General features: G+C 36.9%; 3 protein-coding genes across 3 annotated transcripts; 1 reads left to right on the forward strand and 2 right to left on the reverse strand.

The window, feature by feature from the left end:
* Window positions 1-3,476: 3,476 nt before the first annotated feature.
* LOC113694696 (putative germin-like protein 2-1) lies at window positions 3,477-4,462 on the reverse strand. Its single transcript, XM_027213550.2, has 2 exons — window positions 4,306-4,462; window positions 3,477-4,104 (listed from the first exon to the last, which is right to left on the reverse strand). The coding sequence occupies exons 1-2, from the start codon at window positions 4,418-4,420 to the stop codon at window positions 3,569-3,571; spliced, it is 651 nt and encodes a 216-aa protein (XP_027069351.1). The 5' UTR covers window positions 4,421-4,462; the 3' UTR covers window positions 3,477-3,568.
* A 2,117-nt stretch (window positions 4,463-6,579) lies between these two features.
* On the forward strand, window positions 6,580-7,906 carry LOC113694695 (putative germin-like protein 2-1). Its single transcript, XM_027213549.2, has 2 exons — window positions 6,580-6,740; window positions 6,949-7,906. The coding sequence occupies exons 1-2, from the start codon at window positions 6,626-6,628 to the stop codon at window positions 7,482-7,484; spliced, it is 651 nt and encodes a 216-aa protein (XP_027069350.1). The 5' UTR covers window positions 6,580-6,625; the 3' UTR covers window positions 7,485-7,906.
* A 6,759-nt stretch (window positions 7,907-14,665) lies between these two features.
* Window positions 14,666-15,989, reverse strand: LOC113696436 (polygalacturonase inhibitor-like). The gene has a single exon (XM_027215851.2). The coding sequence runs from the start codon at window positions 15,987-15,989 to the stop codon at window positions 14,973-14,975; it is 1,017 nt and encodes a 338-aa protein (XP_027071652.2). The 3' UTR covers window positions 14,666-14,972.
* Between the last annotated feature and the right edge of the window lie 2,065 nt (window positions 15,990-18,054).

Genomic DNA, 18,054 nt, shown 5'->3' on the forward strand with positions numbered 1-18,054 from the left:
TGTTAAGGTAGAAAAAGACCCGTGGGTTTGAGTACCTGTGAGGTTGAAGCTGGTCCAGAATAGAAAGTCTGTGAATTCTGAAGTGGTGTGGCGTTGGAGATGCCGGTTTTATGTCTTCCTTTGAGATGATTTCGATGTCCCTGTTGACAGTTTCTATACAATTTGTGGCACCTCACTTTTGGGGCCTGAATGTCGAAGGAGTCCATAATATATTGGGGTGAAGTGTTACTTGAATTTTTTTAAAATCTTTTAATTAATTCATTATACTCCCTCCCTCTCATAATTTGAGCCGTTTTTTGGAAAAAAAAAAAAAAACTTTTCAAGGGAACGTGTAATGCTTGGATGAGGTGGATTGAAGTGATTTTATAACGTTGTCCTCAAAATCAAAGGTTGAAAGTATGATGAGTTCATTGACAATTGCAAAAAGCTACTTTTTCAAATAGTAAAGTGAAAAAACTAATAAAATATTGGGTTGATTTTTAAGGGTTTGTGGCAAGTACGATTAGCCTGCGGTTCATATGGTTATTATATATTTTTTATGATTTGGTATATATTCACATATTTTTGTTGTATTTCCTGACGAACAACAAATTAAAGTTATGTAAGTATATATTAAATCATGAAATACAATAAAATTATGTGAATATATATCAAATTATCAAAGGAATACAACAATTGCATCAATTGCACCTAAGGCCAATTGTACCTGCCCCGTTCCCAATTTTTAGCTTATTTTGAGATATCGAAAAGGTGAAAACATGACACTAACAATAAGATAAAGAAAGTACTATTTTTTATGTCTTGGGAATGGGTTAAATCCACACCCTTACAACGTAGATTTAAATTATATTAGGTGTGAATTTAAGCTGTAGGGATATGAATTTAATATCATTTTTTTTTTTTGTCAAATGATCAATTAAACCCTAAAAGTAGTTAGTCAGACCATCCCATCTATTTGCTTGGTTAAAGAGACGGAACCTCGTTGCATATGAGCCGCACGCTATAATTAAAAGGGCGCATCCGTCATTTGGTACACGGAAAACGGTAGGATTGCTAAATGAGACTGTGAAAAACAAAAAAGTTTATTAACCGATGACGCACGCTTTTAGAAAATTTCTTGGAAGCTAAAGAGATTTTCTGTTTTAAAAAAAAAAACTTCTCAGAGAATAGCTATAACATAAATTATTCTTGCTTTGCAAAACTAATACAAGTATGTTAGGAAAATAAATCTGGATTTATATATTGAAAAAGAAAAGAGAGAAAAACTACAAAGCAGAGTCATGACAAAACTTTAAAGGGAATATTTTATTGGTAAATAGGTAAAATAAGGATAAAGAAAAGTAAAGAAGGATAAAAAAAAGAAATTTATTTCAGCAAAGAAGGAAGTATCGTGGTTAACAAAACAATTTTTACATTAAGGGTCTGTTTGGTTGGAAGTAAAATATTTTCCTTGGGAAAATATTTTCCGTGGAAGTAATTTTCCATGAAAATCATTTCCCTTTCATCATTTTCAGGTGTTTGGTTAGTTTATTGAAAATATTTTCTTACTTCATTTTTCTGGTGTTTGTTTAACTTTTGAAATATTTTCACTTTTATCTCTATCTTTACTTTCTACACATTATAACTACATACTTCTTCCCATGCAAAATAAGAAAATTTATCTCATTGTTTAACTTTAAAAAATCTTGGAGAAATGTATATATGAATAAAAAATATCTCCTTAAGCAATAAACAAATTGTTGGCCATTTAGTGTCAAAAATCAATCATATGCAATGCTTATTGTGACATATATCTTGCACTCTCACTGCTGAAAGTTTCTCTAGAAAAGAATGTTCCTATTATACATAATTAATTACTAGCATAGGATGAGTAGGATGATGTTTTTTTTTTTTTTTATTTTGAATATACTAGGGGGAGGGTTGGGTTGGGTGGTACGGGGGAGGGAGTGTAAGGAAGAGGTCTTGGGTTCGAATCCTCCTGTTTACACTAAAAAAAAAAAAGAACATACTACAAGATGTTTTCAGTAAGTTTGGAACATACTACAGGCGGGATGCATGCATTTCGGAAAACAACTTCAGTAAGTTTGGAAGGGAAGTTGTTTTCCATAAGATGAGTGAAAATATTTTACATAGGAAAATGTTTTCAGTAACTTTTGTGCAACCAAACACGGGAAATTAGGAAAATATTTTCCTGGAAAACATTTTCACCTGAAACAAACGGACCCTAAAAGGAAAATTAGTACTGACACATCCTATTTGAGATCCACACACTCTCACTATTTTAAATTGACCTAGAATGCACTGAAATTAGGGTCATAAGGGTTTGTAGATATTACATAGAGGTGTGTAAATATCATTTTCTTTTTTTTTTGGGAGAAAAATTGTTATACTTTTTTTTTTTTTAACAATTTCGTAATATCAAAACATTTAAATCTATCTATATCTATCTACCGATACTAATCAAAAGTACAATTAGTTTTGGTATTACAAAGTATTCCGTATTGTCTTTTTAATAAATTGAGGCGGATGATATACTAGCTGTAAGAAAACTAAGGCTAATTTTTCTTAATATTCATTGAATTGACCAAAATGTTCATAAATGATATTTAAGGTTACAAAAAATGCCTATTTACTAACCATCATTTTCTTTCTTTTGGCCTACCACCGTCCCCGCATACCTTTGCAAACAAAGCCATGGCGACAACATGATCAATCGTCAAAAGGGTAGATTGGTGGAACAAGATGTGCATTTTCATAAACTCAGCTATGGATTTTGGGTATTTTAGTTAGGTCAATTAAGGAAAACAAAAGTTGGAGCTTTTTAGGAGTTTTTCAGAATGTCAATATCAATATATCATCTCCCTAAATTAATTACGTATATGGTACTTCTGATTACTATTCATTAAAGCACAACTCTTAACCCTCCAACTTCCTTTTGTAGTTAATTCTTAAATAATGCTGAAATGTTTTGATTATAGTCAACAGCATATATATTCCTAAATCATATATTAGAATTTGGAAAAACCTAAGAAAAACAAAAATGCAACTATAATTGCAAACCAAATTTCAATTGACGAGAACGAATGGCCAATCAAAACAAATGTTTTAATTCATTTAAACCCTTAATTAACTAAATTAACACGTCCAAAAATGTATTTAATTGATATTCAAAGATTGTACATGTATTCAAATTAAGAAGAACTACATTATAATTCATATATATTGAATAAAAGTTGAACAAAATACTAAAAAATTTAACTCACATAAGATGACAAAAATAACAATGGTCTAAATAACATCTATGCAAACAATTAATATAGTCAGAGTTTGATAAAAAAAAAATTCATTTTGTGATAACATAATCATGAAAAAAGCACATGAGTTAAATGTATAAAGCAAACGGCGTTTAATAATAATTACCAAAGAATGAAACCTCCAATTCAAGGGTAACTTATTACAAAATAATGAAGCAAACAACTAAATAAACTATGTGATGCAATAATTCAAAGTAGCATTCCCGAATTAACTATGACAATTTGTTTCATGAAGTTTTTGCAGGGCTGCTGATTTAGAACTTTGATTGAATTGTCTCCACAATATTCCTGTCGACTTGGAATGCCTTGGCTAGAACATCACTACTGATGAGCGGATTGGATCCAAAGACATTGGCCGCAACGGATATGACACCCGGATTTTGACTGTTTAGACCAGCTATGGCAACAGCATTTGTGTATCCCACGTTTCTCTGGAAATGGATGAGTCCTGCCGGAAAGACGAAAACATCACCCTTTTGAAGGACCTTGGTGAACAGGCGATTCTCTGGAGCGGAAGTGACGAATCCAACATGGAGAGAACCTTCAAGAACAGTGAGGATTTCAGTGGCTCTGGGATGGGTGTGAGGAGGGTTGATTCCCCAGGGCGCATAGTCAAGGCGCGCCATTGAGATGCCAAGAGTGTTGAGTCCCGGGAGTTGAGCTGCAAACACTGGGGTGACCCCGGAGCCAGACGGGTTCGAGGTGTTGCCGGGTTCCTGCAATCCACTGAAGAAGAAATCTTCTGCTGTTACTTTCTTGGGATCTTTGCATACCACACCATTCACTCTAACTGAAAAAAGTTACCATTACAATCAATAAGGAGTTAGCCCCGTGACACCAGGGGAGGGAAGGAAAAAAGCAAATTAAAACTGGAAATTAGTTAAACATTTTTCTTTATTTGCTCTTTGATATCGTTGATGTGATAATGAAAGCATTAGCACACGAAGAGCTGGCCAGAGCGAGTGAATATGAAAAAGTTGATATGCATTACCTGCGCCGCCAACATCAGCTACACAGAAATCTTGCAAAGGTTGGGGATCAAATGCAAGGGAAACGTAACAGAAACAAAAAGCAAGAAGACTTGAGAAAACAATTGAAGTTGCCATTTGGGCGGACGGGGGAAGCAAAAAGAATACAAAGGTTGATCAATAATGGATTAGCTTTTGGGTGTTGGACGTGTTTCTCCTACTCAAGCAATATATAGAGGTCAGAGCTAGAGGCACTTCACATTGTTGCAATATTTTAGTGATCCGTAGACATATTTGTCTGCATTTTATGTAAATGGCCGTCCAATAGCATACACATGAAATAGTCATAGATGTGGTTAATCCACCGACTAAAATTCTCATGCATTCTGATATTAAATCGTGCAGAAATCCACATTAGTGTGAGCCGGCTTCCGCGTGGAGTAACTTTTTTAAATTAATCAAAATTTTAATCTATTTTTTCTATCCGGCCATGATATAGTCATCTACAGAATTTAAGATTTGAAGGTGATCTAACTGTTTGGCTTATTCAGAAACAACCAAGCAAATTGCTGCGTTCGAATTCATGATTTCTACGAGAATGAGTGAGGATCGGCTGAAAATAAAATAACTTCAACGGCAAAATTGTAAAGCGTAAACTAAATGGGATAGGGAAACTCATGAATTAAAATGTAGCTACAAAGTATAAACATGTAATGTCTATCTATTTATGCAAAATATTAAATGTTGGGTAAATATTACTTTAGATCCTTCAACTATAAATGCGCTTCTATCTTAAAACCACTTTATAAACCCCATCTTTCAGTCTTTTTTCGAATAAGTTCTTGTGTATTTTCTCCACTCTTCTAATGGACCCCCTCTTTATTTTTTAGCACCTCTGGCTTAATTTCACATATATTCGCCAAAAGAAACTTGACAAGGAGCTCCTCACTTTCCCAATTTCAACCTCATTAATTCTCAAATTTTGTTCGAATTAATAGGCAGAATAATTTTCATTTAATTTCACATAGTAATAGATAGATAGATAGACGTTTCTAGTTTGTAAAAACATTTTTGTATTAATAACCACTAGGGGATGCGCATGTATTTAGTGCCTGTGATTAAAAAGAATTTTTTCATTGGACCAATAATAGTATATTTTGGAAAGAAATAATAATCAAATATGATAAAACTAATGATAGTACATTTTAATTGCAGCACATATTTGTACACTTTACTTTATCAATACTTTTATAATTTTATCATTCCCAAAAGATTCCTATAGATGTCAGTTAAAAATCGCACAAGAGGAGATATAAGTTGTTTCAGACAAAAGAATAACCTCCAATGACTAGTTATAGCAATGTGTTATTTACACACGGTATTAATATATCTTTGTGTTAATTACACAAAGCCACATTTCAATTAAATGTGTTTACAATACCATTTTAGTAATTATACCACCATATAAGCTTATATGAGTTGTATTCGATGTAAAAATGGTTGCAAAATAATTTCATATTTCAGAAATACTCATATGTCTTCATAAATCAAAGTTTTAAACGTACTAAAATGAGGGTATTTCGATAAATATATCTAAACACATGCTGCTCTCGCTTGTACCAAAAGTTTTAAAACAATTACACAACATTCCACATTTCCAAAAAATCTCTATCCATGCGATTGAAATTCAAACCCCCCATTTGACAACAATTCATTCTTATATAGTATAAAGATTCTCGATCTCCACATTACAGAATCGAAGAAATTGCACAAGAGGCCTTATTCATGAATTTTCCTCGTCCCTTTTTTGCATTTTTTTTTCCTTTCGAGTTATTTATTTTCAGCTGATCCTTGCTCACTCTCTTAGAAATAGCGGATTCCATTGCTGCAAAATTCATGGATGCTTGCCATGTAGTTTTGTACATAGTTATCCTCCTAATTCTATGTGTAGCAACTCAGCCGGAAACTTCTTGAGAGAATTAATTAATATTTGAAAGATTATGACTATATGATGGCAGGGCAAAAAATTAATAAAAATTCTATCAATGCAAACTGGTTCCACCACGCGGAAGCCGGCTCACACTATTATGGATCTGTGCAGGAATTAGTATCAAAAAGCATGAAAACTTTATTCCATTAACTAACCATATCTATGACTCATTCCTCTAGAATGTTGATTGGACGGCCATTTAAATGAAAGGAAAAAAAAAGGTCTAGGGGTATTGCTTGAACATCAACTTCCTCTCTATAAATAGCTTGAAATGGAGAGACACGTCCACCAAACAAAAACTAATCCCTTTTTCATCAACATTTCTGTTCTCTTTGCTTCCCCCCTCAGCCCAAATGTCGAATTTGTTTGTTTTCTCCAGTCTTCTTGCTCTTTGTTTCTGTTACGTTTCCTTTGCATTTGATCCTCAACCTTTGCAAGATTTCTGTGTAGCTGATGCTGGCGGCGCAGGTAATGCATATTAACTTTAACTTTTTCATATTCACTCGCTCTGGCCAGCTCTTTATGTGCTAATGCTTTCGTTATCACATTAACGATACCAAAGAGCAAATAAAGAAAAATGTTTAACTAATTTACAGTTTTAACTTGCTTTTTTTCCTTCCCTCCCCTGGTGTCACCGGGCTAACTCCTTATTGATTGTAATGGTAACTTTTTTCAGTTAGAGTGAATGGTGTGGTATGCAAAGATCCCAAGAAAGTAACAGCGGAAGATTTCTTCTTCAGTGGATTGCAAAAACCTGGCAACACCTCGAACCCGTCTGGCTCCAGGGTCACCCCAGTATTTGCAGCTCAACTTTCGGGACTCAACACACTGGGCATCTCAATGGCGCGCCTTGACTATGCGCCCTGGGGAATCAACCCTCCTCACACCCATCCCAGAGCCACTGAAATCCTCACTGTTCTTGAAGGTTCTCTCCATGTTGGATTCGTCACTTCCGCTCCAGAGAATCGCCTGTTCACCAAGGTCCTCCAAAAGGGTGATGTTTTTGTCTTTCCGGCAGGACTCATCCATTTCCAGAGAAACGTGGGATACACAAATGCTGTTGCCATAGCTGGTCTAAACAGCCAAAATCCGGGTGTCATATCCGTTGCAGCCAATGTCTTTGGATCCAATCCACCCATCAGTAGCGATGTTCTCGCCAAGGCATTCCAAGTCGACAGGAATATTGTGGAGACAATCCAATCAAAGTTCTAAATCAGCAACCTTGCAAAAACTTCATGAAACAAATTGTCATAGTTAATTAATGTATTCCAGTTTGAATTGCTGCATCCTATAATTTATTACTTGTGTGTGCTTCATTGTTTTGTAATAATGAATCCCTGAATTAATGGAGCTTCCATTCTTTAACAGTCAATTTCTGCCCACGTGTTATTGAATGTTAGGCATCGGGTAATTGGGTCAGAAGTTAGGAAATTGGGTCAGCAATTTGGGTTAGTAATTGGGGAGATTAGGACACGAACGGTGTCGTTCCAATTAATAAGGGATTCATGGGAGTTAAGGCGGTGCAATTGTTAGTTAAGGCAGTTAGTAGCGTATTAGAGGAAAAATAATAAAAGGGGGCCCACACATGTACAGTAAGCAGGCAATAACAGAATTCAGTTGCTCCTTATCATTTCTTTTTCCTCTTCTGCTCTCTTTCCTCTCTCGCACTCTCTCCTCATTCTTCCTCTTCCCCTCAATAATCAGACTAATCTGGGAACTTTACCTCTCAGATCCTAACAATTGGTATCAGAGTCTTAGATCCTTGGAATACAATCGATTTCTATGGCAGAAGGTACGAGATTCCGAACCTTAGAAGATCAAGTGAAGCAACAAGAACTCAAGCTCTAGGAATTAATGGAATCACTGCTATTCCATCAGTCGGAGCAGCAACAGCTCAAGGACAATTTGAAGAAAGAATTGGAAGAAAACAACAAGAAAATGGAGAATATGCTGACCGGAATGGAACAGAATTTCAACAAATCCTTGGAGCAGAAGTTCAGCGCACTCTTATCTAAGATGACCTCTACGCAGGACAAAAGCACGGATAGAGAGGAAAGAATAATGGCAGATTTGCCGCCACTTCTTCCTACACCTCCAAATCATCAAAGGTTGCGACCTGAAGTAGAACAACAGAATGCCTGCAAACGAGATTGGGGTAAGTTCCAGTTTCCGAATCCACCAAAAATAGACTTACAATTGTTTTCTGGGGACAATCCTAGGGAGTGGCTGCGAAAATGTGAGAAATATTTTATGAACTACCAAATCCTAGATCACCAGAAGGTAGAAATAATAGAAATGTACTTAGATGGGAAGGCTGATAAGTGGTTCCAAGGTGTTAAGCTTGAAAAACCTGGATTAAGTTGGGTAGAATTTGGAGATCTATTATGTAAGAGGTTCACAGATAGCATATGTAAGGATGTGGTGGAGGAATTCAACAAATTAAGACAAGAAGGCAGTATAGAGGAATATCAGGAAAAATTTGAAGAATTGAAACCATTGATGTTGATTAAGAACAGGAACTTGGATGAGAACTATTTCATCTCTAGCTTCATTAGTGGATTAAAGGAAGAGATCAAACCGATGATTAGAATGCTAAAACTAGCTACATTGACTGAGGCTTTTGAGTTGTCACAGTGGCAAGAGTACTCACTCAAAGTACAGAATAAACACTCCAAGGAGAACTCCAGACCATCTGGGAAGAATAGGTTTGGAATGACAAGGGGAAATACTTCAGCCTTAAGCAGCAATACTTATAGAGTTCCTGCCAATAATACTGTCAAAACCTCCACGGTCAGTAATAGATTACAGGAGGACATCAGAGAGCTGAAGAAAATTTCAGCACAGGAGCTGCAGTATAGGAGAAGTAAGGGACTGTGCTTTAAGTGTGGAGAGAAATATAGCATTGGCCACCAATGTGCATTAGGACACGTCAACTGCATGATACTGGAAGAAAAAGATGATGCTGCTTTTGAGGATGCCATAGGAGAACAAGATGAACAAACTGGTAACCCAGGACAAACTATGGAAATGTCCTTGCATGCATTGTCTGGTTCCTTGCGAAGGAAAACAATTACATTGACTGGAATACTGGATGGTGAGGCGGTTTTCATACTGGTAGACACTGGTAGCTCTGATAGCTACATTAACAGTGAGAAGGTCATTGGGATGAATATTGACTACAAATGGGTTGAACAACCATTCTCTGTCATTATGGGAAATGGAACCACTGTGACTAGCAATGCTATCTGTTCAAATGTACACTGGAGAATCAACCAACATAACTTCAGATTCGATTTAAAAGTGATGGAGCTAGACGGATGGGACATAATATTATGGGTAGATTGGATGACACATTTTAGTCCTATCACCTTTGATTTCCAGCAACTCAGGATATCACTGCACCATGAGGGAAGTGAGATTCACTTGCATGGACAAGCTGAGGACTGTGAGATGGACTTGATTAGAGGGAAGGATTTGAGGACGTTCATAGAATACAAGAGACAAATGTGCATGGCCTTAAATTGTAAAGGTGAATCAGAAGGAAAAGGGGAAGATATTCCATAAGGAGTCAGGGAGCTGCTCCAGGAATTTGAAGATGTGTTCTAGACTCCAAGCTCCCTACCTCCCAGCAGGAGTGTTGATCACGCCATTCATCTTAAACCAGATGCACAACCCTTCAAGTTGAAGCCATACAGGTATCCACACTGCCATAAGGAGGAAATAGAGAGACAGGTGGTAGAAATGCTTCAGAAAGGGATAGTCAAGTACAGTAACAGCCCATTTGCATCCCCTGTATTGTTGGTCAAAAAGAAGGAAGGAACTTGGCGTTTTTGTGTGGATTATAGAAGGTTGAATGAATTAACCATCAAAGATAGATTTCCCATACCCAATGTGGATGAATTACTGGATGAATTAGTTGGGTCAGTCTACAAAACAAAGCTGGATCTCACGGCGGGATACCACCAGATTAGAGTCAAGCCTCAAGATACATTCAAGACAGCTTTCCAAACTCACTGTGGGCATTTTGAATTCCTAGTCATGCCATTTGGACTCACTAATGCACCAGCAACGTTCCAGTCACTGATGAATCAAGTGTTTCAGCCATATTTGAGGAGGTTTGTACTTGTCTTTTTCGATGACATCTTGGTATACAGTACTACCATGGATACACATGTTCAACATTTAAGGGCTGTATTTGATGTTCTAAGAAAGCATCAGTTCTATGTTAAGAAATCTAAGTGTGCCTTCGCTCAGAAGAAGATTGATTACTTGGGACACACTATCACAGACAAGAGGGTCAGCATGGATTCTTCAAAGATTAGTAGCATTCTCCAATGGCCTATGCCTCAGTCAGTCAAAGAGTTGAGGGGCTTCCTTGGGCTTACTGGCTACTACAGGAGGTTTATCAAACACTATGGCCTTGTGTGTAAACCACTCACTGAACTATTGAAGAAAGACAGTTTTAAATGGAACAACCAAGCACAGGATTCCTTTGAACACTTAAAGAAATTGATGTGCTCAGCTCCAGTTCTCCAACTACCAGACTTTAACAAGTCCTTTGTGGTGGAGACTGATGCCAGTGGGGGAGGTATTGGAGCTGTCCTTATGCAAGAAGGACACCCCATTGCTTTTTTGAGTAAAGCACTTTCAGTTAAGAACTTGGGACTTTCTGTTTATGAAAAAGAGCTTTTGACTTTGGTGATGGCTGTTACCAAGTGGCGGCACTATTTGATGGGCAATCATTTCATTATAAGAACAGATCACCAATCCTTGAAGTACCTCTTGGATCAGAAGCTGAACACTGCTATACAGCATAAATGGATGACTAAGCTCCTGGGGTTGGATTATAAGATTGAGTATAAGAAAGGGGTTGACAACCGAGTGGCAGATGCTTTATCCAGAAGGCATACAACTGGCCACCAGGAAGAGCTTGGCTCTTGCTTGGCTATCACATCTGTTCAGCCTGGCTGGATGGAGGAATTACAGAAAAGCTATGAAGGAGATACATGAAGCCAAGACATTATGAGCCAGTTAATCTTGGATCCTAATTCACATGCTGACTACAGCCTGCTGGATGGGATTCTTCAGTACCAAGGAAAGATATATGTAGGAGGAGCTAACAACATCCGAAGCAAACTAATCCAGACTTTACATGACTCAGCCATAGGGGGTCACTCAGGCCAAAGGAACTGTTGGCAGAAGCTCAAGTCCCTATTTTTTTGGCCTGGGCATGAAGCAGGAGGTGATAGCATATGTGCAGAGCTGTGATATTTGTCAGAAGAACAAAGCTGAGCATGTCCCTTATCCTGGATTGTTACAACCCATTCCTGTTCCTAAGCAAGCTTGGCTTCACATTTCTATGGACTTTATTGAAAGGTTGCCCAAGTCACAGGGGTACGATACTATCCTGGTAGTGATTGACAGATTCACCAAATTTGGACATTTTATCAGGCTTACTCACCCTTTTACAGCTAAGTCCATTGCTCAAATATTCCTGGACCACATCTACAGGCTGCATGGCTTGCCAGACTCTATCATCACTGATAGGGATAAGGTGTTCACCAATGTGTTCTGGAAGGAAATTTTTAAGTTGGTAGGGGTGGAACTGCACTACACCTCAGCTTATCATCCTCAAACGGATGGTCAGAGCGAGAGGTTAAATCAATGTGTGGAGAGCTACCTGAGATGCATGACAGGTGAACTTCCCTCCCAGTGGAGCAAATGGCTTTCACTAGCGGAATGGTGGTGCAATTCTACCTACCACTCTAGCTTAAACATGACTCCTTTTGAAGCCCTCTTCGGTTACAAGCCCACACCACTACCACTTGGGCCTTATTTGGACTCAATGGTGCCTGCAGTGGCTGACATGGTTCAAGAGAGGAGCAGAATTTCAAGCTACATCAAGGATCATCTTGGAAAGGCTCAGCAGAGGATGAAGCACTTTACGGACCAGCACAAAACTGAGAGAAGCTTTGATAAGAGGGATTGGGTGTTTTTGAAGCTGCAACCATATAGACAATAATCTGTGGCAGTGAGGAAATGCCTCAAGTTGGCTGCAAAGTACTATAGTCCATTCCAGATAGAGGAGAAAGTTGGAGTAGTTGCCTACAGGCTCAAACTACCTCCAGAAGCAAGAATTCATCCAGTGTTTCATGTGTCTCTATTGAAAAAGAAGATTGGGCCACTTCAGTGTAGCTCTTCTCAGTTGCCAGAGCTGGATGAACGTGACCAGTGTCCACTGAAACCAGAGATAATTTTGAAGAGAAAGGTCATCATGCGCAACGAGAGGCCTGTCATACAGTTTTTGATCAAATGAGACCATTTGAGTTATGATGAAGCTTCTTGGGAGGACAAGACATTCATTGAGAGTCAGTTTCCTGAGTTTCAGACTTGAGGACAAAGTCTGCTTTAATGGGGGAGGAATTGTTAGGCATCGGGTAATTGGGTCAGAAGTTAGGAAATTGGGTCAGCAATTTGGGTTAGTAATTGGGGAGATTAGGACACGAACGGTGTTGTTCCAATTAATAAGGGATTCATGGGAGTTAAGGCGGTGCAATTGTTAGTTAAGGCAGTTAGTAGCGTATTAGAGGAAAAATAATAAAAGGGGGCCCACACATGTACAGTAAGCAGGCAATAACAGAATTCAGTTGCTCCTTATCATTTCTTTTTCCTCTTCTGCTCTCTTTCCTCTCTCGCACTCTCTCCTCATTCTTCCTCTTCCCCTCAATAATCAGACTAATCTGGGAACTTTACCTCTCAGATCCTAACATTGAGCTCCAAACATATAAACCAACAGTACTAGTCCCATATCTTTGGAGCACATATAACTTTTCGGTCTAAATCTAACTTGGAAATGAATATCAACTCTTTATAGGCAATGAACTCTATTTGACGATCTTCTAGGCACAACTATAGATGGTGCCACGGACCCCAAAAAAGAAAAAAAAAATCTGTAAATGCAATTTGTATAAGACTTGGAACAACAAACTTAATTATCACCAACTTTGGGAAATTTAAGGCTTTGAAAACGTTGTAAACCAAGTTTGTGGCCATATGATATTAAACTTCGAATTGTGGGACATTTTAATTACTAATCATATGTTATCATTCTCTCTCTTTTTCTTATAAAGATAAATAGGCCTACGTCTATCTACATTTGAGAAACTCAAGTGATCAACATATACACTGGTTTAACTATCTGTAACTACTACTACTACTATTGCATCAGACATTCCATGGACAACCCCCATTCAATCAACAATTGCCAGTTCTCTTGAGTTCGAGTAGGTTTACGCCAGGAAACAACCACCGTTTGAACTACTCGACTGATAGCTGTAAAAACTTGTCCAGTGCTTGTAACAAAATTCGTAGCAGGCCATTAACGTAGTACTGTAGTAAAAAAAAATGTTGAACATATGGAGGGTGGGTGGCTTCCTAGGTTAATTAGCGACTTATATTCAAAGTTTTTTTTTTTCATTTTTTCAGCTCTTGTTTCGTGAACTTGTCTCCATAGACGTCGGGTGGGCTTTCTCTTGTAACATTGTCACTTTCAAGTCTTTTACCTTCTTTTTAGATATAAAATTTTTATTTTTAGTATGTCATAAGCATGAGAAATAAGGGTAGAGCTAGATGCTTGAAGCCTCGTCAAATATTGGATTTTAGACTATGTATGTGGTAATATCTGAATTCCTCCTCTTTTTTTTTTTATTAAATTACATAATATTGCTGATATAGCAGTAAATTAAATTCTTTAAGTATGTTATCGTACGTGGATACTTGATGCATGCGGTATGCATTTGGTGTCATGTTGTTCTTGTTCACAAGACTACGCACTGCCCATGACACACTAAAGTTGTAATGTCTCTTTTTTTTTTGGGTAAATTTAAAGCTACATTAATTGAATACGTTTGATTTTATATTTTGAATGTTACTGTTAATTATTTAGTTTTTTCATGTGAATCATAATTAACTTCTTAGTTTAAGTACTTAATTTTTTATATGCATCGTAATTAATTTCTTAGTTTTATAAATTAAAGGGTTCAATTGTAATTTGCACCCTTGACTATTCAAGCATCGGACTTTGCACCTCAAATTTTTAATTCCAGCAACTAACTACATTCAACTTTTGATTTTCAGCAATGCACTACAATAATCCAAAACAGAATTCTTCCGACCAATAATTACTAAAAAGACCATTACAACCCTTCCTCTTCTTTTAAATCAAAATGCCATTTTTATCAGGATAGGGGCCAAATCTCACATAATTAAGGCACAGAAAAATAATCTACCAAATAAGAACCGAAGTAGAAGCTAGGTAATTGGGGAAATTAAAAGTTTAGGGAGCAAAGTTCAATTTGCAGATAGTTGAGGGGTACAAAGTGCATTTAATCATAAATTAAAATAAAAATCTTCTTAGTATTATTTTCTGTACAATTAATGGTCAATTTTAGTTCGGAAAGTAAATGATTGAGAAGATTAAAAACAGAAAAAGTTTGATTTTAGGTCTGAAATTTGAAGTCAAATCACTCCATAGGAGCACTGCAAACTGCTTCTGATGGTGTACCTAATACAAAAAGGCATCGTATTAATCTTATCAACTTATTCAATGCCGTACAAGCACTTGCCGTCCCATGATTATTCAAGCTTTATATCCACAGGCATTTTCTGCAAATCCATTTTCATTTCCCAAATTTGAAGAAATCAATTGCAGGCAGGCAAAGGAGCACCACATAAACATCTATTGTTGAAATAGGTCAAGTAACCAAAACTCTGCAGCTTTCCACCTCTAGGAATCTGACCACAAAGGCTGTTGTAACTAACATTCAAGCCCCCTAAATTCAATTCGGCCAATCCCTCTGGAAGTCTTCCAAATATGTTATTATGGCTCAAGTCCAAATTCACCAAGCTGTCTGGAAACTCGATCTTTGAAAGATTAAACGCAAATAAGTTCCTCGACAAGTCAAGAGACATTATAGACTTATCCTTGCCAAACAAGAATGATGCATCACCTTCAAGCATGTTTCTTGACAAGTCAATCCGAAATCGGAATTCAAGGTTACCAAAGGACTTAGGAACTGGACCGGTGAGCAAATTGTGAGAGAGAAAAAGATCGGTAAATGTTCCCGCGAACCTCCCAAAGGAATCAGGGATGCTTCCAGTGAGTTTGTTGTATTCTAAGTGAAGGCTGAAGAGTCTAGGGAGCTGAGAGAGTGAAGGAGGGATTGAACCTTTGAGATTATTGTGTGACAAGTCCAAGACGCCAAGGTTCTTGAGCTGGCTAAGAAAGGAAGGAACAGGCCCTGAGAGATTGGTGTAGCTGATCCTGAGGAAACTGAGATTATTGAGCTTGCTAATGGTTGATGGGATTTCTCCTCGAAGATCTGGGATTTTTCTTAAGACTAATACTTGGAGTGAAGAGAGGCTGCCGACAGCAGGCGGAATGTGGCCGGAGATGTTGCCGTGGAAGATGCCAAGAGCAATTATTCGGCCAGTATTCTGGTCACAGGCCAAAGCATGCCATCTGCAACAGTCTGTATTTGGATTCCATGAGGCCAATTCATCTGGATTGTTTAAGGCTGCTTTGATTTCTAGTAGGGTTTTCTGGTCTTCTGCATTACATGGCTCAGCCCTGGCAGCGAGATAAAGAGATGGTAAGGCGAGAAAGAAGAGAAGAGAGGACAGAATGGCTGTAGATATTGTAGAAGATGACTTCTTCATTTCTGGTATGGCATCTAATAAGACAATATGGAGTAGCATTTATGCTACAATGTTGATAATAAACGTATAGCACAATTATCTCCTTCATTGCTTTCATTTGCATGTTCTACCAAACACTTCTGTCTCTTACATGTGTATAACATAGAATATGCACTACTTGTTTCAGGTGCATCACAAAAAAACATGCAGAAAGATTGCTTGCCCTACTCAAGGCTCGTTTGTTGCATGGGATTGCATTGCATTCAATTTTTGAACATATCCCCTTTTTCTCTGCCCGCTTTTTAAATGCCATCATTCTCCTAGTGATTTTTTTTTTTTTTTTGAAAAAAAAATCTCATTTGTTTTTGAAAACTACCTTATTAATGTTCAAACTTTATTTTAGTATTTGTGTGACCAAATGTGGCGGTTAATTATGATTAACGTAGTTGTTTTGATTCTACAATTGTAGGTTACATTTAACATTGCAAATAAAAAAAGTGTTATAAGACCGGATTAGTCAATCATGTCAAAGTAACAATTCCTTGTGTTCTTAGAGATGTGCCATTGCCTCTCCTGACCCCTTACAGGTATTAGGGGTAGTGGTGGGCTTGGGATCCAAAGAACGAATAGGCAGAAGAATAGGTTAGGCTTATGTATAAAAGAAGCCCATTGAAAAGAAGTAATGCTAGATTGCTCTTGGACAATGGATATCGGAGCATTTTATCAAGCTTTTCTGGTGGTGTCTTGTGGGCTAATATTCATTGTTTTTGGTGGATTCTTACTCTTGGACCACTATTAAGCAATGTTTTGTTTCGTTTAACTTGCCATTAAGAAATATCCAAGAGTGCGAGAAGTTTTTTTTTTTTTTTTTTTTTGCTTTTTGCACAAGCATAGGTAAAAGACAGGGTTAACAATACACTTTTACCTATAAATATCCTCCTGTACTTGTGACATTTTGAGAAAACTTGGCTGATCGCAATGCTATATATAACAAATTTGATGACCGAACTTTTTTGTGATTTTTTTTTCATTTTAATTCAAAAAATTGCAAATTTTACTTACAAATTCATCATTTTAGTCTAAATTTTGAGTTTTCATTCAACCTTGTAAGTTGATTACCTTATCCTTTTCTCTTTTAGTTATATCCCGGGAAAAAGAGCCGATGTCATTTTGCATATATAACATGTGGACAATTGCCATGATGTTCTTATGGTTGATTGTCAATTGAAAGAAATTATTACTTTTCCCCATTCCGAACTTCTAAATCTCTTCTAACTCCTAAAGGCTTATGTTGTTGTTTAGTGGATTACAGACTTTGGGTAAATTCTTGCCTTCTCCTTGCTTGAAAGTTAAAATGTGAAGATAGTTATTCCTTGAAATTTAATAGGGCCCCCATGGGTCCAAGATTTCGTAGATTTTTGCACCAATTAAATTAAAAAAATAAAAGTATTAAAGAAGAAAAATTTGTGCATAATTCAAGCGCAAGAAATCAAGAATAAGACAAAACAAAGGGAAAAAAGAACATACAAATCAGAAGAGAGAAGGGAAACAAGACAAATATTGCTTTTGGTCTCGAGTCAAAACTTCTTCTTTTATTGCACGCAAAAATTTCTTGATCTTATTAACTCAAATTGATATCAATAAATCCCATTACAAGGTATTGCTATTCTGTAGGACTCAAATCTTTTGGGTTTTAATGATAACAACACCCAGATTGTAGAATTGAAGGGTTCAAAGAATCACACATATTCACACGCAACTATGTATAATGGAAGATAAGAAAATGAATGAGTCAAACTCACAAAATTACTAATATTCCTATCAATACGAACATCTCATGACAATAAAAACCAAAGAGTAGTCTTTAGGACTCTCTTAATAGAATACTCTACATAACACCCTATTTTTAATCTGCTAATTAAATTCGTTCCATTATTTAAACTAGGAGAACTTGAATCCAATGAAAATTAATTTCTATACTTGGATTATTTGCCAACATACTCGATTCATTCTCACAATCTGAGTTCTTCCTCAATTCAGACGACTACTTGCAGCCGACAAGTATTATTGTATAAATCTCTCGATC

This window comes from Coffea arabica, chromosome 6e (genome assembly GCF_036785885.1).
Source record: "Coffea arabica cultivar ET-39 chromosome 6e, Coffea Arabica ET-39 HiFi, whole genome shotgun sequence".
Classification (NCBI taxonomy): Eukaryota; Viridiplantae; Streptophyta; class Magnoliopsida; order Gentianales; family Rubiaceae; genus Coffea; species Coffea arabica.